Source organism: Podarcis pityusensis (genome assembly GCF_964106645.2).
Source record: "Podarcis pityusensis genome assembly, chromosome: 5".
Lineage (NCBI taxonomy): Eukaryota > Metazoa > Chordata > Lepidosauria > Squamata > Lacertidae > Podarcis > Podarcis pityusensis.
Genome location: NC_138032.1, coordinates 77,582,211 through 77,605,179, shown reverse-complemented (window position 1 = coordinate 77,605,179; position 22,969 = coordinate 77,582,211). Strand labels below are relative to the sequence as shown.

At 44.1% G+C, this 22,969-nt stretch overlaps 1 protein-coding gene across 16 annotated transcripts in view; it reads right to left on the bottom strand.

Annotated features, from left to right (window-relative positions):
• The window catches only part of LDB3 (LIM domain binding 3), a 147,401-nt gene that overhangs the window by 35,603 nt on the left and 88,829 nt on the right, over positions 1 to 22,969 (bottom strand). For 12 of the 16 annotated variants that reach the window (XM_081004942.1, XM_081004934.1, XM_081004943.1 and 9 more), the window contains 3 exons: positions 21,256 to 21,425; positions 19,156 to 19,192; positions 1,336 to 1,371 (listed from right to left, as the gene is read on the bottom strand). The exons of 2 other annotated variants lie outside the window; for them this stretch is intronic. In XM_081004942.1, the coding sequence (XP_080861068.1) occupies positions 1,336 to 1,371; positions 19,156 to 19,192; positions 21,256 to 21,425 (243 nt within the window). Of the gene's footprint in view, positions 1 to 1,335; positions 1,372 to 10,554; positions 11,488 to 19,155; positions 19,193 to 21,255; positions 21,426 to 22,969 lie in introns of those variants that run through there. 2 more of the 16 variants (XM_081004941.1, XM_081004935.1) reach the window with 2 other exon arrangements.

Sequence of the window (22,969 nt, the reverse complement as noted above, 5' to 3'; positions counted from 1 at the left end):
TAGATAAAATAGACCCACTTAGAGGAAGATGGAAGTCTATTGGAGAAGACAAAGAATTAGGATTAAAGAATATGGTGACATAAGTCTGTACATAAGAACTTATGGATTTGTAGTTGTATGTATGTTTTTGGTATTTTGTTTGTTTGTTTTTAATATATCTTCTTTTGTTTGCAATTGTCATTTTATTAATTTGGTGACTTTACTGTTTATGTTTGTCTATTAAGTAAGAACATTAATTAAAAGCAAATCCATATATATGGATTTGGTTTTAATTTTCTTTTAATTTTCTTGTGCAAGGCGTTAAAACAGAACTTCCATGAGCTGAAGATGCCCTTTGCTTGCAGAGATGCACTTATGGATCCAACTCACAGCCTAGGAGTGTCTTCAGAGAACTGAGAAATCTAGAAACTTGTTATAAATTTCTTTAACTGTCAGGTAAAATGAGAGGTCCAAATACTGAAAAGCAAGAGATTTAAGTTATAAAGCAAAACAGTGAGTCATGAATGGAGGAGATGCATGGTGAACACAAGCCAGCTGCACAGTGATAGCTGAACCAACCATATTTCAGCAGTAACATGTGCTGTATAGTACAAAAAAATAAAAAAATAAAAAATAAACAGGGAAATGGGTGTGACTTGCAAACACCCCTATTACGTGTCCCCTCCTAATTCAGCTGTGAAATTTTCGGAGAGAAATTTAGAATGAAAGCACAAGAGAAGAACCATTCTGTTACTTGACCAGAAAGTTTTAGGGGGGGGGGGGATGTAACTAAAAACACTTCTAAATAAAATGGTGCATAATTCCAGTGAATTTACATTTGAAAAGTTAACATCTACAGTGGTACCTCGCAAGACGAATGCCTCGCAAGACGAAAGAGTTTTTCGTTTTTTGAGTTGCTTCGCAAGACGAATTTCCCTATGGGCTTGCTTCGCAAGACAAAAAACGAAAACGTCTTGCAAGTTTGTTTCCTTTTTCTTAAAACCGTTAATACCCTATGGGAAACCGTGCTTCGCAAGACGAAAAAACTCGCAGAACGAATTAATTTCGTCTTGCGAGGCACCACTGTATCCTGATTGAAACCAAGACCAATCTCTTTCTAGAGGACAGTTTCCCAGGTGCAGACACCTCTTTTTATCCACTATAAACATGTATTCTAATCTGTTCAAACAGTTCATAAATCAAATAACACCAAATCTAGGATAAGGTTAAGAGGACTTCAACCCACTGATGAGCAGGATTTAAAGGCACATAATTATTTGCTGGGTGTGACCATTCTGTGTCCGAGGGAAAGCATCTGTAATAAACAGGGGAGTCAAGTCTACAAAAACACATTACCTGTTTTCGGGAGATCCAGCAACATTTTTCTTGCCACTGTGGAAGGAGGGGAATATAGTATGAATACAATTAATGATTGTTCCTGTGGTGGGAGAACTATTGAATTGTGCTGAAAGGTAGGTGGTGCATGGCTGGCTCCAGCGGTTCACAAAGCGGGGAGGGCCCTTGCTAGGATAAGGGGCTCACTGAGAACACCAGGGGAAACAATTAAAAATGCAGGCCTAATTTCTCATCAGGTGGTACACCTGCATCTGGACTGCGCCACTTCAGACTGCAGGGGAGCTGGGAGCTCCGACAATTCAATGTCTCTCTGAACAAAATATTAGTAAATCCATGCGCTTAGAAAGCTAGATTACAAGGGGTCTAATCTAGCCGAGCCTTCTTTCTGACAAGCTAGTTTTCTATGTGGAGGGTTGAGGATTTCTTTGGGGAGGAGGGGGTAGGTTGTATGAAAGAACATTCAGTCCCATGAGTCCCCATCTGCACTGATAACTGAAAATTTACTTGATTGAAATTTCAGTGAGAACTAGGCATAAGCACCCCATAAGCTAGTTAAAGGAACCCACTGGATATCTATTGCCATATATTCTGTCTAGTGTAAGAATTAGGGTTGAAATGTTTACATTCTCTGCATGTTTGCAGAGAAGTACGACCTACTGTGATCAGTGGGGTTTACTGTCAGGTAGGTATGCATACTGTAAGTCTTAGTCGATAATTAATCAACCAATTAATTAATCATTCAATCAATTCAAAAGGTGCCCCCCATTAAGTGGGAAACACTTTTTCTTTCATTTCAAAGGCTGTTAATTATTTTAATACAAATTCCAGGTGGCAGGCATGGTCTTAGAAGATGAGTTCCCTCCGCCCTTCTCTCATAGAACAAAATGCCTCATAGAAGATAGTACCTGCTTGCAATTAGGGATGGACAAATTTGTCAATTTCAGTTTCTCTCAGTTTCCCAACTTTAGGTTCAGTTTGCCCCATTTCTGCAGCCATTTGCAAGTGTTTCTTTAAAGCCTACATTAAAAATATGCATTTTCATATGCATTTCTTCTAATATGTGCAGTCTTTGTAGACAAATTTGCCTAATATACACATTTTCGCAAGCAACTTCCCCTACCACAATGCGGCTTGGAATGTTATTTTCACTGATATATGCATTTTTGTGCACATTTTTTGGGTGGAAAACCGCTTCACAAAATTCGGAGAAGTGTAGATCTCGAGGGACAGCTACATCTTGGTTCAGGAAGTGCAAACTAGTTATAGATATGCATCGAAATGCAAGCTGAATGAATTTCTCCCCCCGAATGATTTTCTGCTCTGTTCCTAGCTGCAATACATGTATGGCTAATCTAAATAATGTGTGGGGAACCTGCGGCCCTCCAGATGTTGCTGGATTACAAATCTTATCATTCCTGACTGCTGGCCCTGCTGGCTGGGGTTGATGGGAGTGGTAGCCCATCAAAATCTGGAAGCTGTGAACATTTAATCAACAGCAATAAAAGACCACTACTGTTATGGGAGCAGCTAAAGAGAAACTTTGGTTTCCTGTTTGTGATGTACTTATGCACTTGATCACTTAATTAATTTATTGTTTATTTCTTTTTAAATACACACCAGTAAACCCCATGCTCTACCAATACATTGACCTAAATAAATTACTGAGCCATTGCGGTGGCACCCAATTACTGGGGGTATAGTATGACATTCCTCCAAAATGCCCATCCTTTGTGAAACACCTAATAGTTGAGAGACTCCATACAGATTTCAGAGTGCTTTATGCCCAATTGTGTACTAATTGCCACTGACGTCCAACTCTCAGCTTGGTTTCCAGCTCTTGGAATAATTGTGTAGGTGCAGCAGTTTACATCTTTGGATCTCTCCAGAATTGAGGATCCTACTTGCTTTGTCAAACAGGCACTTAAAGGATAAAGCTTTTCTTTAGGAGCTCTGACGTGTGATATCAAACACAGGGGAACTGCACACCTGACAATATCCCACCAATCCCACTCAATTACTATTGAGAAGATCTATTACTATGAGAAGATGGTCACTATGCCCATGAGCTAGCTATGCTATGCATTCTTCATTTTGAAGCATGAGAATGGAGTCCCCAAATCAAGCATTACTTATTTTCCATTGAAGCAGGGGCATTACAAACATGGAAACAGCAGTACTTTGGCTACACCAACCCCTTCATCTGTATATCCTCTGAAACTGGCCAGTCCAGGGGAGGTGAGATTTGTGTTCAGCACAGATGTATCAACCAGCCCTGGACTTCAAGTTGGGAATAAGAAATTCTGACCAAAGTTGCCTATCCCCTGTTATGCAGCTATAATATACCACATAAAAGCTGTATGGGCAAGCCCAAGTTATCAATCCACTTGCAAGGTTACATATAGAACAGCAGTCAGGCTCGGTGGTGTGCGAGTGTGTATGTTAGACAAAGTAGTCTGTGAACGAAAAGAAGTGTTAAAATAATATACCAAGAACCAAAGGGCATGCAAAAAACATTTTAAAGATAAACTTCCACACCCATTCAGCTTGGGGGTGCGAGGAAATCTGAAGCAGTTTATTTCCAACGTAGCCAAATTTACAGCAACATAAAGCAAATGATCCAGATCAAAGACAAGACCAAAGATTAGGCTTCTAGCAGCATTAGGCCTCTAAAATTATGGAAAAGGCACCGAGGAGTGGGAATCATTGTAGGCTATGCTATCCTAAAGGTGAATTTGTTTTATATGTCTGTTGCTCCTGTTCCAATGCAATTTTTGGCATCGCCCTGTAACAAGGTCCTTATGGAACTAGTCTGAATGGTGACAATTGGAACTGGATTTTCAGCCTTCCACTACGTATGTGTGGCTTTGATGTTTAAGCTTGGGCCCAGAGATCCTGTGAGCAGAATTTTGCTTACAGGGGATCCCTGCTGGAAGAAGAGGGGTGGCCATTTTGGCTGATTCCTCCTTCCCCCTACAGCCCCCCTGAAAGGCTGTCCTGCAGGATTGCGGGGTCTGGGACCCTCCTGAAACAGTGTGGGATCAGTGAAAATCATCCCCTTCTTCCAGTGGAAGCCTCTGTTGGATCTCAGTCCTCTCTGTGACTGTCAGAACGTCAGGTTCCTCAACCCTTTGTGGTGGCTGCAGTGACACCCAGGTCCATGTGCATCTAACTGGAGGAGATCAATAAAATAGGTGTGACCGAGGACAGACAACTGTTTAACAAGTGCACTCAGTAAACTGGTCCTCTGCTTACATACCAGCTTTGCCCACTACAAGATGATGAGTGAATATAAACGATAATTTATCACTTAGCAAACTGTCGCAGTGCAATGGAACTTTGCTCCTTATGCTAGTCGTCTGTATCATCCTGAAAGGAATGTTTTCTTTTGCTACTCTTTTGCACTTAAAGCTGGAAAGGTAGGCGACTGGCATGATTGTCTACACCACCCGACAGGGTGATAAAGATGGCCAGCTATTTGAGTAGCAACATTCATTCATTGGCAACCATCATCTTGCAGTGGGGGAAAAGTGAATCTTACAGAAATTGTTCTTTTAAGTGTCTGTATCAAAGGAGCTACTGAATGATGACGGCAGGAGAGTTGTGAAATTTAAAATGAGAGAGAATGGCATGAAACAATGCAGGGGGAAAATACAGTCCCTTATAGCAATGCAGAAGAAAAGGAAAATATTCAGAGTTGTGACAAAAGGAATCAGCAAGTGCAGATCTCAACAAGCAATTCTCTATTCTATTTTGTTTTTAAACTTTACATGTTAATCTTTCTTGATGTGCTAGCAATGGGCTATGTTAGACGGTCAAACAAAAGGACAAAAATTACCGTATTTTTCGCCCTATAGGACGTACTTTTTCCCCTCCAAAAATGAAGGGGGAATGTGTGTGCGTCCTATGGGGCGAATGCAGGCTTTCGCTGAAGCCTAGAGAGCCCCACTGCCAGCCCCACAAGCTCGGGGGACAGCGGGGAGGCGCAGCGCGCCTTTCCCGCTGTTCCCCGACTTGGTTAGAAGGCTGGTGGGGGGGAGAAGCCTGCTCCTCCCCGTCGCCAGCCCCGCAAACTCAGGGGAGAGCGGGAGGCGCAGCGCGCCTTTCCCGCTGTCCCCCGACTTGGTTAGAAGGCTGGCGGGGGGGAGAAGCCTGCTCCTCCCCGTCGCCAGCCCCGCAAACCCGGGGACAGCGGGAGGCGCAGCGCGCCTTTCCCGCTGTCCCCCGACTTGGTTAGAAGGCTGGCGGAGGGCTTCCCCCTCCTCCAGCCCCGCAAGCTCCCAGAGCGATGGCAAAGCTGCACACAGCTTCGGCATCGCTCTGGGTACTGTTCCGGGGGCTGGGGGAGGGGGAAGCTTGGGCTTCCCCCGCCCAAGCCCCGCGCCTGGGGGGGAAAATAATTTTTTCTCCTTTATTTCCCTCCCCAAAATCTAGGTGCGTCCTATGGGCCGGTGCGTCCTATAGGGCGAAAAATACGGTGCTGACTATAAACCCAGCTACTGAGCTATAAGTGCTTTCTGGTGCAGATATCAAGGGCCAGTTCACACATGCGTGTTCATCACTTGATGGTTAGAGAGCACCAAGGGATGACTTGCATATGCAAATAGGCCATTAAAAACTAATCACTACAGGCAGAACTTCTACGTCACCTCAACCACAGTGCTTTTCAATAGTTTGCCCACACATTCAGCTGACGGTGTTCAAGTGCTGAACAATCAAGCATATGAGAACCAGCCCATTTGGCTGCAGTTGATCTACTTGCTACTGCCATCTATTTTCTGATTTATTATGCACTGCTCCCCCCCCCCCCACTTTGGCTCTTTATCATGATAAAGAACTCAGCTAGATTGGTAAAGAAAAAGTGTTTTATATGCATTGTATATGCATTATCACAATGTGACAACGCGTTTAACCGAAACGCTTCTTTGATGTGTCTAGATCCAGCCATAGGCTACAAACAAGACTTTAGATAATGTTTGGGGATAATGATACCTAGTCTTGTGTTAAGTGAATATAATGGGCCAAGCAATCCCTAGTGCAATTAGTGAAAAACTTTTGAGCCTAGTAGTCAGATATTACGTTATAAGATTGGTACAGGAGAGAGAGAATGCTTCGGACAGTTTTATTTCATTAGAAGCAACAATTAGCTTGCTGTTATATGTGCAGAATGGGACTCATTCTACAGAGTTGTGGCATTATCTCAGGGCCAGGGCCAAATGTGGCCACCCAGGCCTCTGTATCCAATCTTTGGGACTCTCCCTAGGACATCTGCCTCCTCAGGCACAGCAATGACCCTGCCCCATTCCCTCTTTCCACCCCCATCTAGCTAAAATATGTCACTGGCTGCAACTGATCTTGCTTGTTTGGGTAAGGAGTGGAGCGATGCACACATGCAAATGTAGAAACTTCTGACTTTTGTGTGAGTGTACAAAGGCGTCACATTTCTTGGTGCTCCACACAGTTGTGCCTCTGGCCCCTCTGATAGGCAGCACCCCAGGAGAGACTGAGAGAATGCGTCTTTCACACTTTGAAGGGTTATCCATCACTGTTCTAATGGGCAGAACCTCAGGCAGAATGAGACGGGCAAATGCTGGACGGTTCAACTGCAGGCAGTAACTGGTAGAAGACAGAACCCCCTGTTTCATTTTGCCACCTTACTCTGCATAATGTTGTGATCAGGGTAGGGGGCAGAAAAGTTGCCCTTTCCCCTCAGGCATGAAAAGTTAAGAAACAGAAGGAGTGCTTGCCAAAACAAACAACATATACTTTGCCACAATATTAGCTTGCATGGAGAACATAGGAAAGCCAACTTTTGTCAGAAGGCATTGTGGTTAGTGCAGATAGGAAGACAACAAAATGCTACATCGGAAACAAAACAAGTGTGGCAGAAAACTACTATAAACTCACGTGCTAACAGCCAGCGATAAGGAAAGCCAGTCAACTCAAGTCAATGCCAGAGATTCATTTCTGCAACATTAATTAATTTAGTCAGGGCTGTGTGCTCTTTATTTCTGGTCGTTTTCTAAAATTAAAATTCTACTCCAAGATCGCTGGAATTTTGCTCCAAGAAAAATGGAAGGCTGCAATCCATATCAATTTATGTATATATGTATTTGCTTATTTTCATAATCAGTCGTAGAGAATGCAGGGTCTAAAAGCTTTATAGGATCTGATTCATGACAATGGGAGGCACTAAGTAGCCCCCCCTTTTGATTTGATATTTCACCAGGCATTTCCCACACTTTTTAAATTAAAAAACAAGCCCAAACTTATATTCACATGGGCCAGAAAATTGCTTTTTTAGGAAAAATAAAAATGAAGGCCAAAGTTCTCAGGACACTTAATTTGATATTCTCTATAAAATTTGGTGCCCTTTCTGCATTTGCACAAAATGAAGAACTTACACAGCCCTGAATATAATGTTAAGGCAAATGAAAGCACTGGCTTGATGCAGGCCAATAATGAGGGTATATCTGTAGACAGATTAAAAATGGCTTAAGAGTCATCTCCCTAGGGAACGTTAGTTCTGAGAACAGAGAGATCTCAACATCGCCAGCAATTGACAGTTCCCAGGATTCTTTGGGAATGGGGCGGGAAGCCACAGTGGCGAAACTGATTTAGAAATTAAGTTTATACTGTAGGTTTACCCTGAATGGTTTGCTTTGGCCAGCGGGATGCATTAAAGAGAAATGGGTTTGGCTTTCAATCTTGAAAGCTTCAACATGGCACAGAAACAATCCTAGTGGAAGCCTCTTCCACAGGTCCAACCAGGAAGCAAAATTAACAATGTAGGAAAGTACCTGAACTCTCATCCAGGACTCTCATCCAGAATCCAATAAAGACTTGGTATAGAGTTGTAGAGATGTCTGGCTTGATCCTGATAGCTCTAATCCCTCCTCTTGGTAAGAACTACCAAAGCTGCACTATTTGTCTCCGTGGAAGCAATTGCCTTTTCTGTATACTTTTAGATCAAAAGCCGCAAGCGTTTCCTCTCCTGTGGAATGTTTGCAAGGTAGTCTTTACACCAAAGCAGCACCATCTTCCTAAACACCTTGCGCCCTCAGCCCACAACTGAGCTTGCGATTCAGAGAAATACACCTGAAGCGTCCATGATGTCCACACTGGGGTTTTCTCAGAAAGCCTTTTCTCTCAGCGACAGTCAGCACAATCAGGGCTGGTCCTAAAGGGGTGAAGGGCCCAGGGCAAATCACACTGTGTGTAGTCCCCCCCCATTGCCTTGACCTCCCCCTGCTCTGCCACCCCTCTTCCTCTCCTCACCTCCCCCCCCCCGCTAACATTTTCCCCTTTCCTTCTGCTTTAGCGGTGAGAATGACAGTAAGGCCCCCCCACCTCCTCCCTCCCTGCCTTGTTCTAGGAACTGAGAAGGCAGCGACCCTCCTTGGGTGGGTGAGAGACAGATGGGTTGCTGGCTGTGGCACCCAACATGCCCCCTCCCCATCTAAGCACAAGGCCAGGTCTGGCCCCAGCCAATCTCCCTGGCCCAGTCCCACCAGGGATGTCCCCGACCACAGTGGTCTCTCAGGGTTCTGTTTTAGAACATTGACTGCAGTGTTTTATCATCCTCTGCCCAAGCATGTGCCATTTTTAAAAAATAACTTATCAGCTAAATTTCTATCCACACTTCCTCCCGAAAGAAGCCTTGCTTAACTGTCATGGCTACAACTGGGACTTGTAACTGGCAAGAATGCAAGAGGGAGAGGAGGGGTGATTTGAAATGCAACTGTGAAACTATCATATTTAATTTCCCCTACGGAAAAGGCAAGGTGTGGGGGATAAAAAAAAGCACAATGGGAGAAAAATGAGGCACACAGAAAGGTTCTTAATAGTAAAAGTAGAAGCTAAGAGGTCACCTTAGTCAGACAAGTTAGAATAATAGAATTGCAATGCAGGGATCTTTCATCCAACATATGGCTTGACCCCACAACCCTTAGATCATGAGTCTCATGCTATATCGACTGAGCTATCCCACTCGGGTTGCTCCGTATCGGCTACAATGACTAGCTCTGGTTTTCCATGGTTCCAGACAGGCGTCTTTCCCATGGCTATGTGGAGATGCCAGGGAACCTAGGACCTTTTGTATGCAATGTTGGTGCTGTATGACTGAACGGTGTCCCTGTCCCACTGAGGCATGGCTCTTCTCCTGGGCTAGAGATGTGGAGATGGAGAACATGGGTCTGCCCTGAAGCACAACCCAATAGAGGTCTTTGCCCATACAAGTTCACCCCAAATAGCACAACTGGCTGTATGCTAGGACCTCGGAACTACCTCTTCACCCCTCCCAATCCAAGTCCTTCAAATATTTGGAGGGGGAAAAATAGAGGTTCTCTTCTCTTTCCCAAATGGGCACCTAACCTTTGGTTGTTGTTCCACTTGCTCCCTCCCCAAGAGTTCGGGAACAGTTTGGGGAAATGAACAGAGAAAGGCGAAATTGGAGACTTCTGGCCGCACCAATGACAGGAAGACTTGTGCCCCATTGATGAGGACTAAGCTTTTGCGCCAAAGAGCAGGAAGTGGAGTGCTAAATACTCGCAGACATGGGGGTAGTGTGAATAGTGCAACCTTTAAGTTACAAAAATAATTAAGGAATCTGTACTCAACCAGGCAGAAAAACTGCGAAGCCAATCTCCAGTACAGATTTAGGCATTGTGGGAGGGCAGGGGGAAATCAGTGTTTGTAGCAATGCATTTGTACATACGTTCAGCCATGGGCGTAGCCAAGGGGGTGGGCAGGAAGGGGCAGCTGCCCTCCCCATCAATAAAAGTCAATAAAAAATACATAGCCAACTGAGGTTCTGCCCCGCACTAACAAGAGGCCTGCTCCCCACTAACAAAAATTCTGGCTACGCCCATGCATTCGGCAGCTCTGAACTCTGTCAGGAGAAATTGGCTGTTGTTGTCAAAACAGCTTGTCTAGCAAGAAAGAGAGACTGGGCAGGCCTAAATGGAGCCCCACGTTCTCTTCCCCAACAGCTGTTTGGCACAATGCCTTATCTTTCTGACTGGTGGTTGTGATGTGCTATATACACGTAGCCCTGTCTGTGTGCAAGTTTCCTTAGCCTCCTAACTGGATTGCTATTTGGCTCTGTCCTTTCATATTTACAGCAATTAAGGATAGACAATAAGAAGACAAGTTCTCTAATAAAGGAGACTTTGGATGTTACGAAGCACGGTAACTTAAGGTAAAAAGGCACGTAAGGTCATCTGTTTTTTAGAGTCTTTATTTCAGGTCAACCACACTGCTATATACAGAGAAAAGTGGGTTTCAAAGCAACTGCGATACAGAACAGGCAAAGTTTTGTCTAAAAGTTATGCCATGCTTTTTAAAAATCCAGCGCACAATTTTTCCTCATATTTCCTCATTTCTTCCGGGCCAACATTACAAGGTTTTGCTATCTTGTGCCTTTTGCTTCTCTAATTCCTGAGCTACTACCTCCCACTTTACACTCACAGCAAGGTTCAGGTTTCAAAGGCGACACCTTAAGCCTCAGCGCTTAAAGATATGCCACAGACAAGGAAAAAAGAAATTAAACCCTGGACATCAAATGTCTTATCTAAAATGACATCATTGAACTACGCCAACTAAGAGGTCTACATATTTGGCAAGCCCAAGCCCTAGGCACACTTTCCATTCCAACTTCCTATTTCCAGTTTTATTTAATCTGCAGGAACATACTCTGGAGCTATTTTATATATAAATATACTGGCTCGCAGAAATCTGCCCATCTCCCTGTTTCATTTACATTAGTTAAAAGCTAGAAATTATAATAGCTAAGCCAGTCAGCATTTTCAAGCTACACTATACGTGTGGTGAAGGCCAATCCAATCCATTTTACAATTCAGAGGACTTACAGGATGGTGGAGGGAAACCAGCAACAGAAAACAAAAGACAAGCACTTTGAGAAAAACAACAACACCCAGTGTTATGCCTTCCTAGTGTATCAATATACGGAATACTCCTAGGCGCTAACTCAGGAGAGCAGTTTATTCTTTATAGAGCAGGTCTGTCTTGCACATTTGTTTACTATTCATAGGATTTATTTAGCTTTTGACATTAAGGATTTGCGCCGAAAGGCCGTGATGCCAGTTGCGCAATTTCGCAAAGCGTGGGCTGTTACGTTCCGTTTCAAACCTTTCCCTGTGGCATGAAGAAAGAGACAGAGGGAGAGAGAAAGAGAGAGAGAAAGAGAGGGAGAGAAAAAGGGAGAGGAGGAAGAAAGAAAGAAAGAAAGGGGTTAGGGACAGTGGGTACCGCTCCCCTGCCTTACAACTAGGGCAATGGCAATTTATTTGGATTTAAGTTGCCTCAAAAATCAGCGCAAAAGAGAAAAGAAAAGGACAAAAAAACACCACCACCACCAGCGAGCCTTTTGAAGAAAAATCAGGGTAGTTTTTCATTTTAAAATGCTCAGCTTAATTTAAACACGAATTCCTGCCCCTTAGTCTGAGTTTGGCTTGGCTTGACAGGGCTGCTTTTGCTAGGAACTCATAAGTGTATAGCCTCATCATTTTCCTGCCAGCAAATTTCCGTCTGATTAGGCGGCAGAGTTTTACAGCATGCAAGAACAAAAGCAAACAATTTAAAGCATTCTAGCATCTAAGTAAGCGTACGGTAATTTGTATCCAACGCACACCAAACATAAATCTCAGCAGCTGTTTAACAGGTATTTTCCAATTTCTGTTATTAAAGTGTGACTGATTAGAACAGCCTTACACCAACCTGGTGCCTTCCAGCTCCCATCAGTCTCAGCCAGGTTAGGGATGATGGGAGTTTGAGTCCAACAGCTTCCAGATGACACCAGGTTGGAGGAAGCTAGACCAGAACTAGCACAACAAGCTTTGGGTAAGCTCAGAGGCAGAATATTTGACCAAGATGTTTTGGCATCTAGGACAGAGAATCCAAAGGCATCCCTCTTGCAGTAGAAGGGAAGATAATATATCAACAGTGCAATCCTATTCAAGGATTGAGCTCAATGGGCCCTATTCCCAGGTAAGTGAGGATATAGGGCTGCAGCTGGAATAACTTGCAATTTGACACCCAAAATTGCAGGCCTATAAGTGGCTGCTTCACTATGTACAGGTATAATTCTGCAATGTGTCTGTTAACCCCTATGAGTTTCAGGGGCTCTCAGCAATCTTTCCACAAATGTTAAAAATGCACAGAATCTGCCAGGCGTCCTACAACTGTGTGGATTGATCTGTGCCAGTAGTTTAGTGGGACGACCATACAGAGCTGGAAAAATTAAGAGAGACAGGTGAACGAGAACGAAGAATAAGAAGAGGAAGAGGAAGAAATAATTTGTATGATTATCTCAATGTTTGTTTATCTGTTAATAAGTTGTTTAAAAAGAAGAAGTCCCTGGAGCCCCAAAATATCCTTATTTTGATGCAGCGCTGGAGCGTGAAACTGGTGAGATGAAAGAAAAAGCACACCCCTGTTCATATGTTATGCCTTCTCCTGATGGGGTTCAGTAAAACATGATGAAATGGAAAGCCCCTTGAATTGAACTTGGTTTCCTTTCTTTTATTTTGCCAAAGAAGCCAGATTTGTGGATTTGAAGGGACAGGAATTTGTAGATGGGTTTGCTTTCCCCAGAAACTGGAAATTCTTGCCCTGTGTACAATCTCCCTGAGAGAGTTCGCTCTAAATGAGAAATATGGGTTGAGGTGGTCTAAGTACTTATCACAGTCTGCTATGCTATTGAGGTAAGACTGAGTGATGCCCCTTTCCCTGCATCTTGACACCAGATCTGACATGTTGTTAAGTGCGCAGATATAATTAACAGGTACGCTTAAAAACAAAGGTAAGCAGTAGCTGCACTCGTAACATAAAACTAGATAACGGGATAACAGCCACATGGGTGTTAATTATGTGAATAAATTGATTGTGCCCAAGCAGCAGCACTGCAAAGGGTGTGGGTCCAAATTGCTGTGGTCCAAATAAAAACTGTCCCCACCACCAAACATCTGTATGGAGAGAAACCTCCATTGGCACCTATGGAGGCTATCTGACTGATGCAAATGGCAACTTTGAGGGATCAATTTCCATTGAGATCATGGCAAAGAGGGAAGTTTCCCATCTCTATAGTACAGCTTGCTACCATGCCAATGGTTTCTCCTGGGTCCTAGTGTCTGCCTTTCTTTGGCTGCACACAGAGGGCTGACAGGACTGAGTGGAAGCAGCCAAGAAGGCTTGCTGGTGCCTCCCCACATATGACCTTTGAACCCCCCCTCCACTGGCATTTGGCTGACATGCCACACTGATGTAGCTTTGCCCTTAAGTCTGTCATGGCAAAAAAGTGTAGGAGAACATGCTGGATTCTAACTGGCTACCACTCTGCTACCAGAAAGCGGGTTCAGGATTCAGGATTGGTGGCTTGTTTGTTTTTTAAGTTTCTAAGTAACATATGAACAGGACCTTGGTTACCGTCGAAGCCGAAAGAAGCACAAACAACAAACAGAATAAACAGTGGAAACCAGCCCTTGAAAAAAGGCTTTGCAGGCGATACACAAAGCACAGACATATTGGGGAGTCCTTCTAATGTACCATTTCCAAGGCATGACTCCCCATCCTAGTAAACATGGAATGCCCTCCAAGTGGTGCCATCAGGCCAGGACTTTAGGGCAGCCCAACTCAGCACTGGAGGGCCTGCAAATGTAGCATGGCCTGGCTGAGAACATTTGAAAGAAAGTGAAGGGATGCACAAAGCCACCTAAAGGGAAGAGCCTTCCTGCCTCCCCTGTGACATACCACTATGTCCAGAAACTAACTCAACCAGTAGAGGATGGTCCATTAGGGCACCTGGGGCACTACCCCACCAACTTCAAGTCTGCCTCAGCCAGTATCCACCTGCCTAACCACTCCAGGGGTGGTTCTGCTGGTCAGCAGAGAGAAGGGCATGGACAAAACCAGAGTTAGCTGCCTCTGCCTGTCTCTGGCGCCACCTACAGTTAGCCTCCCTTCCCAAGAGCTACCAGGCAGCATTGCTGCAGGCCTCCATGTCAAGTATCCTCTTCACCCTTTGTTCTGGAGTTAAGCCGAGCTTTTCCTCACCTGTAGGTGGTGGCATGGAGTAGGGACAGGGAAACGCACAGCATAATTGCACCCACAAGACGCTATGTATTGAGGAGGGGAGATGGCACATACCTGTCCCATGAACTCAGCTCATGCCTGTCCCATGAGCCTTATAACATGCAGCTCTGCCCTTAGATGTCTCCAAAACTTCAACAGTCCATGGCTATCTGCACATCATACCTTTAAAGCATCTTCAAGGGACATCCCTCCCCCCAAAAAGTATTTGGGGCCTTGTAGTTAACTAAGGGCTATTGGGGTGTGAGGGGTGAACTATACTGCCCGGTATTCTTTGAGGGAAAGAATGTGCTTCAAATGTGCTTTAACGGCACAGCATGCATGCGGTCTGTAGGTGGGAGGGTCGGCTGAAGACCAGAGGCACCATCTTATTAACGGGATTGAGGGGCCCCCATGTGCAACACCATGCGACGCCATGCGCATGACACCCTGACATCGCATAATGCAAGAAGCCAGGGGGCAGAAATTGCCTTGGCCCTTGGCAACTGTCATCCCTGTGCCAGCACCTCTCCTGCCCCACTTGCCCTCACCAGCAGCCCAGCTGCCTTTCAGCAGCCTTCCCTGGGTGGGTGCGAAGCTCTGGCTAGCTGGCTGCCTGCCTGCCTGCCTAACAGCAGCACAAAAGAGCCCACAGGGGACCCAGAACTCCCCAGCCTGCCACACCACAGATGCTCCTCAAAAAGTAGAGCTGGAGGCACACAGCCCCACCAAGCTGCCGCTCTGCTTTGCTTACCTCCCCATTCAGACAGGCTCCACTCTGGTCCTCTCTGTCTGTGCTGCCAACTCTCAACCCCGGACTTGCAGACCCCACAGCAAAAGCATCCTTGCGATGCTGCAAGGAGCCAGGGGCAGAGCCGAATGCTCCTTGAAGTTGGGGGCGGGGTGCTCTGCTTGCTCAAAAAATATTTTCTTTGGGGGGGTATGTGGAAACCGCCTTGGTCCCTAGGAGTTGGCACACCTGCTGAAGACCTGCTGAGACAAAGGGCAAGGTGGTGCCTCCTCCAATCTTTCCATGTGCAAAAGCAGTATGGGTTGGAAGCTGACTCTTACTTCAACTTCAGCACAGAAAAATACCCTCCCTGTGTCTGAGAGCAACAGACTGGCTTATGTAGAACAGGTTGTATGGCGAACGGAGGTCTCTGTCCTCCAACTTGATCTCCCTGCCACACAACTCCTCCAGCACAGGTTAGCTGAGGGATCTGCCACATTCTTCCTAATGACTCTCTCTCTCTCTCTGTGGCATTTATTTAGTGCACAGTTTTCTAGCTAGGCTGCTCCAAATCAAATTAATAGGAGTCTCCCAAAAGACAGCATTTCTTTTAGAAAGAAAAACTTACACACACACACACACACACAGCCCATGTCAAGATATCTCCCTCTGTCTCGGCATGATAAAGAATTCAAGAGATGTCATTAGAGAAAGGCAAACTACTTCACAATTCACTGAATAATTCATGGCAACCCCATAACAAAGGAAAATATTACAGTGAATGGGAACTTTACAATCTGAAGCATCACATACTTTCATTCTGAGAAAAGGCCACACATTAACAGTGGTTGGGACTGGTTATGGAGTGACAGTCCCCAGGCCCAAGAGTGAAAAATGCAGTTATTTTCTTTTTTTACTCTGGAACTGCAGGGTTTTTGAGTGGAAGACTATAAGGAAACAGGGAGTTCTGTGGAAAATCATCCAGCCCTTCTGATTTCCCACAGTGAATGAAGTTGAAATACAGAGGCGACACAGCAACAGAGAATAGTATTCATGTGCTAATTAGCAAGCAGATTGTCTCTTACATTGACAGTCTGAAAGGACTTATTTTGATTTTTGTTTGCATCCATCTATGGCAAGCTTCCTCAACCAAATGCCCTGCAGATGTTTTGGACTACAACAACTGCCTGGGGCTAATGAGAATTGTAGTGTAAAACATCTGGAGGGCGAGACTGGAGAAGGCTGGCACAAGGGCAGGTCAATTTTGAAGAGCCACCACAAGGCGGCATCACCCCACAATTGTTGCATGAAAGTCTACCTGCACAGCCTGAAAGCAGCAGAAAGGAAACATTTTCCAAGATGGGAGAGTATTGCACGGATGGAGACTTTTGCAAGTCCATTTTACTAGTTGCATACTGATGAAAAATATCTTTTTTTAAAAAACAACAACACTCATTAATGGTCTTAGGCCTCCTCTCTGAAGACCACACACAGTGAATACTGGAAGAATTACATATTGCGGTTGCCACAGGCTCTCCCACAAGCCCATTGCTTTGGAGGCCATGTTGTACAAAGTTAAAGACTCCACTATAACTATACTACTAACAGCATTTGGGAGTTTGACACAGCACTCCATCTTTGTCTATCCAACTTTTTGGAACGATGGGTGAATGTGTCTGGTAGTCTATGTTGGATTAGGACGTAGCGTACCACTGCAGCAGCCCCTTCTTCTATGGTTTAAAAACCTGCTACTTTGACCACAGATCCTTCTTGGTCATCTTTTAACAAATGAATCTGCAGGCTCAGGATAGTACTGACTGAATGTGTAAACGCCTACTTTAACCTTCTGGCCCATCATGCCCAAAGTCACAATGTTCACCAGCGGCTGAGCACCCCTGGCAATCATAGTTTGAGAAACAAGTGACATGCACAAGGCTGACAACACACAGCACATGACGCATAGAGTATTGTTACGTACATTCAACAAATTACACAGTCTTCTATAAACGGATGCATCTGCCCATTTCCCCTTCTGAAAACAAAAACTATCATTCCTTGCCTGACTTTCAACTTCAGGGGTTTTAAACCGAACCTTTCCTTTGTTGGCCAATGCAAGCTCTTTGAGGAACATATTTTGCCTTCAAGGGCATGCAAAGGAACAACAAACAGTCTCATATTAATGGGTCAGATTGTGTTACTTGTGAAAACATCTCAAATCCTGGGGAATTGTACAGAATCCAAAATACTTAACTGGTGCAGAAGCTATTGCCTTAGTTCATACAGGAGTCATAAACAGAGGCACTACATGGTAAGAAGCCTCTAAGACAGTGGTTCTCAACCTGTGGGTCCCCAGATGTTGTTGGACTACAACTCCCATCATCCCTGAGCTCTGGTCTTGCTAGCTAGGGGTGATGGGAGTTGTAGTTCAACATCTGGGGACCCACAGGTTGAGAAAGGCTGCTCTAAGGTGACTGCTTCTACAGTCCCGCTCAGAGTCCCCATTCCAGCACTACTGCCCCCTTGAGCACCCTGTTCTCCTTCCTGGAAGGAGGTGGGTGGTAGTGCCAAAAGAAAGATGGAAGGAAGCTTTTCTTAGGTGGCTGTAGCAGTTGTCGGAGCTGCTACAGGAACCCAGAGTGTTCTCATTATGCAGAGGCTCTATTTAGGGTTCCTGTGCGAACCAAGTCAGAAATGAGATGTTACAGTAAGTCAGCTACAATCAGAATATCATTCAGCAGAGCTCCAAGGGATGTGCATTTTCTGTCGCTACCCAGCACCTATACAGCAAGTGTAGATGCAGTGGAAAAACCCACATGTGTGGATGTCACACATGGCAATCTACATGCAGAGATGGCACACTGATTCTTATGGAATGCCTTCCATGTGCAAATTTTGCAACATGTGATGCAGTTCTCTAGCCTGTAAGCATTCTGCTAAAACAGAAGAAGCCAGTCTAGAGACCTTAATATTAGACTAAGCGTCTGAGAGATAAGCAAAGCTCCAGTTTCATAAACGCCTGGCACTGAAGGCGAATGGCAGCCAAATGTACCTGCAAACAGACATCTAAAAATTTTCTGGTGGGTGTGTGCTTTAGAAATGGGGATATGCATGGAAGAATCACAGGGATGAAACACCAATAAAAGCAAATCTGCAGCAGCGCAGTGGGAACTCTGGCGAGGCAAAATTATAAAACCGATCACAATCCCAAGACCCCGCTAGAAGAATATGCTTAGGGAGGGAGAGCTACGCAAAAAGAGGATAGACTAGGATCCAGAATTATCTACTCCAGACAGCTACACATAAACTGACTGTAGGAACAAGGTAAATCCTGTAGCCTATTCAAGCTAGACAAGCACAAGTAATGGATTAATATTTGAGCTTCTGTGAGACAGAATATGTGAAAATGGACAAACACTTTACTCTAGTAGCAAAAGCAGTCCTGTATGCTCATACTGCATTATTATGAGAAGAAACAAACCAAATAATCTTGGTTGAGTTGGGTTTTTGCTTTCCCCCGCTTTAGTTTCCATTAAAACAAACTTTAGGTGTTTTATTCATATCGTTGGGAACAACTCCTGTACCGTGATCATCTGTGCATCTCCATTGAAACAAGTGCCAATCACAAGGTCATCCAAATAAATTGCTCATTAAAATTTCAAGACTAGCCACACCATCTTATTACATTTCCATCCACTTAACACAATTTAGGGCAGTCACATGCACACTGGCTCATGGGGGGCTGTCACACAAAATAATCCCACCACAAACAAATGGGAATTCCTTGTGCAAAGACTGGGCACGCCCCCTGAAATTAGGCCACTTTCCCATCTATTCCACCTAGAGACTCTTTGTTAAGCCAACAGCACTTTCATTTTAGTGGTTTGAGTAAATGTAGTAGGCTTCTTAAGAACTAAATTTTCATAGTGTTCAAATTAATGCCAGTTTAGAGCACTAAATATTTGTTATCAGTAAAGAGAAGGCCATAGTACTTGCTGCTAGTTGCCTACCTTGATCTCCTCAGGGCATCTTCATCTGGATCTTGCACTGCAGATGAGAAATTGACTCCATTAGAGAGGAAAAAACAAACAAGACAACTAGGTGGAGATTACAACCTAAGTACAAAGGGAGCAGGAACTGGTAATTCAGGTTCTGTAGGGATCAAATGACACTTTGCATGGGAGATCTGTGACTGGCTCTCCCAATGCTGGCAGGTGTGAATTTCTATTCAGTGGTTTGAATTAAAATAGAAAAAAAACCTACTTTGAATTTCTCTTCCTTTCTGAAATCTGGTTAAAGTGTTAGTTTATTCTTCCTGCTTTAAAAAAAAATAAATCAGTTTTCAACTAGAACACCACTTAGGATTTTCTATTTATGTGTGATTTCAGTTCACACTGTTACAACTGGAGGAGGAATAAATTTGTTGGTCTTAATATCTCTTAAGAACCAAAGAAAGAAATTGCAGGATGAAAGGAGGGGTGACCATGATTAGACTTGTCTCAGCAGCAACTTCCCCCCATTGCACCTTAACTTGACATTTTGGAATCTTTTTGTTACACTGCCATTTCAGTCAGCATGTTCTGTCTGAAATGTTAATGTTTTGATTTTGTAAACTATCCTTCGCTGTCCTTTTACCATCTCATTTCAGGTTTGCTTTTGGAACAGACACAAAACTGATAGCCCTGTTGGATGATTCACACCCAGATACCAACAGGGGATAAACTTTTCTGCTGACCTTGTTCCTATCTAAGGCTACTGCCTGGCATCATACAGTTCTCATGGACAACTGGAACATCAGGTCACTATGTCAGGGCTTCCTTACCAGTGATTTTATTTTCATCTGTCCAATCAGATGCAGAGGGTAACCACTGGAGAGGCTTGCTAGGCCCCATGGCAATTGGCATGGGGCACTCCTTAGGCTCCAGAGATCTTTAACTCAAAGATGGCTGAGGAATTATCTGGACCTTTGGAGTTGGTTGTCATCAATACATGGATGACACCCAGCTCAATACCTGGGATGCTAAGGCAAGTTAACTTAAACAAGGTCATGGAAGTAAGATTCCCAGTCCTATTCTCTGAGATGCAGCCACCTGCACTCCTGAAACACTTCTCCAGAGGCCCTCTTGAACAATGAAACCAGTTGGGCAAACCTCCACCCAATTTTGGACAACCTTCCCTTCCCCAGCAGATTGCCAAAGTGAATTATTTGTGCCCTGGGGGAATTAAACATGCTGACAATCAATATGATGGTTGTCATGCCATCAATGCAGACTCATGGCATTGGTATTATCCTGCATCCTTTTTCATATGTTGGTTGCTATGCTTCTGCAACAGCATTATGATAGTTTTGTCTTCTGCACAGACTGTGTCCCTTCTTGGCAAGGACCCTGCCATGTTGATACACACTTAAGTACCGCCTAGGCTTGGCTACTGTAAAACATTTTGTGTGGGACTGCCTTTGAAGATTACTGTAGAGTGGTGTAACATGCTATAGTCCAACTCTTATGAAATGCCAGGAGATGGGAACACACTCAGCCTTTGTTTTATTTTCCGGCCACGCTGGCTGCAGTTCTGCTTCCATGCCCAATTCAAGAAACATAAGAACTTGTATATAGCATGGAATCGACATACCTGAGTGATGGTATCTCTCTGTATCCATCCTCCTGCAATCCTTCAGCATCATCTCATGCCCTCCTTCAGTTACCATCTATTCATGAAATCAGGCCTGGCATCTGAACATGGCACCCTCAGGCAAATGTCAAGGACCCAAGCACATTGGAAAGCCCACCCTGGCTGATGCTAGCACCTCTTTAGGTTTTCCCCCCACCCTTACAAAATGTTTTTAGGAACCAGGGTTGAGAGGAGTGTTGGGCTAGGTAACTGTTGTTGCTGCCGCCACCATCTTAATTCCCCCCCATGATGCCTCTGGCACAACACTGTAATGCTGCAATGTGATGCCAGTGGCATTGAGAGGGAATTAAAATGGCTTCCCCGCTTAAGCACAGAACTCCTCCTCTCATATTACCTTATGACTACTGGCTGTTGGTATACAGAGGGAAAACAAAGAATTCCATCAAAGACGTGAACTGGGGCTTCCCAGCCTGACTTACTGTACTCAGTTCCTGTCATCTGAGCCAGGATGCGGAAGGACCTGGACTGCAAGTGGGAAGAACGGCGACTCCAATCATCAAGCTCATCTTCAGGCTTGTTCTGAGTTTTAAGCACAGCCTGATACACTGGAGAGGCACTGTCTACATGAGGATCTTTAACAGGGAGGCTACTGCAATGCAGAAAGAGGTGCACTGTAAAATGGCCAATGCTGATTTTGTCCTCCCCTCCCCAACACCCTTCCTGCAGCTTGTCTTCAGATCCCCAGTTCCACTTAACCACAGTTCAGTGAGATGATACACTTGTGATCAATGTAAATGTCGGCCAGCAAATGTAAGGAGACTAACAATTCTGACTTGCATTTGTTGTCCAAAGGGTGTTTGTGGTTCTGGTGGCGATGGAATGGAGCCAGTCTAAGTCCCATTGAAATCAGTGGTACTGAGAATAGTCATGATAAACTTTTTCATTTTGGTTACAATGGGAGCTAAGCGCAACCAACAGTTGTCTGTATCCAACTCATAACCATCCATATATCTATATCTCTATATCTTTATATATTTCTATATATCTATATCTATACAACTTTGCCCATCTTCTACTTAAGAATGATCAGTACGTGGACCTATTCCAAACTATCAAATAAATCTACCAACAGGCTAAAATATTTCAACTCATTTATCCAAATGGCCTGCAATTGTCCAAAATACTTCGATAATCAGTTCAGATATACTCTTTACAAAGAACTACAGGGAGCGGTTTTTCTTCTTCTTACACCATGATGGATTTTCAGAGTAACAGATCTATTACATTAACTAGGTTCCACTTTCCTCTATTATCATTTTGCTGTAGAACTATTATATCCCAGGCTTCTTCAGCCTCAGCCCTCCAGATGTTTTTGGCCTACAACTCCCATGATCCCTAGCTAGCAGGACCAGCGGTCAGGGATGATGGGAATTGTAGTCTCAAAACATCTGGAGGGCCGAGGTTGAGGAAGCCTGTTATATCCTATATGTAGGCATATTGAAACCATACATTGCTTGGCCTTTATCCCACTATCTTATCCACATCCGTGTTAACAGTTTTTTTTTTAAATAAGCCTATAAGATAGATAAATAAATAAATAAATGCTCAAACTTTTATGCTGGTATATCTGCCTTCAACGATACCATAGAACCATGTTTTGAATATTGTTGAAAGATGGCAACTGGTGAGTGCCATTTGAGGAATATTTGCTCATATTATAAGGATATCAATGCTGATCAGAGGCAGCTCACTAAACAAAATTATGTGCATACATAATCATGGAATTAAATTCACTTCCCTTATCACTAGTAGCATTGTATTGGGCATGTAATGGGTCATCCAGGAACTTATTTTTTTTTTATTTTTTTTTTTGCTTTCAGGTGGATAGCTTCAATTAACGAGATGGACACTCTTCAATTTATATCATAAAAAATAGTCATACATTAAAAACCCCCGCAGGCATCACAATGAAATATGTCACCAATGCAAACCTCTTGGAATGGGAATCCATTTGATCCCAGTCTCCTGCTTACAATCTGTGGAGTAGACCAGCTGCTAAAGCCTTGCTGAATCTAACCAAAGTTCATCAGGCCTAGCATTTTGATTCCCAACAACAGCCAGACAGATGCCCCTGGAAGCTCACAAGCAGATCATGAATGCAGTGTTTTTCCCCATGGCATTTGTTCCCAGTTA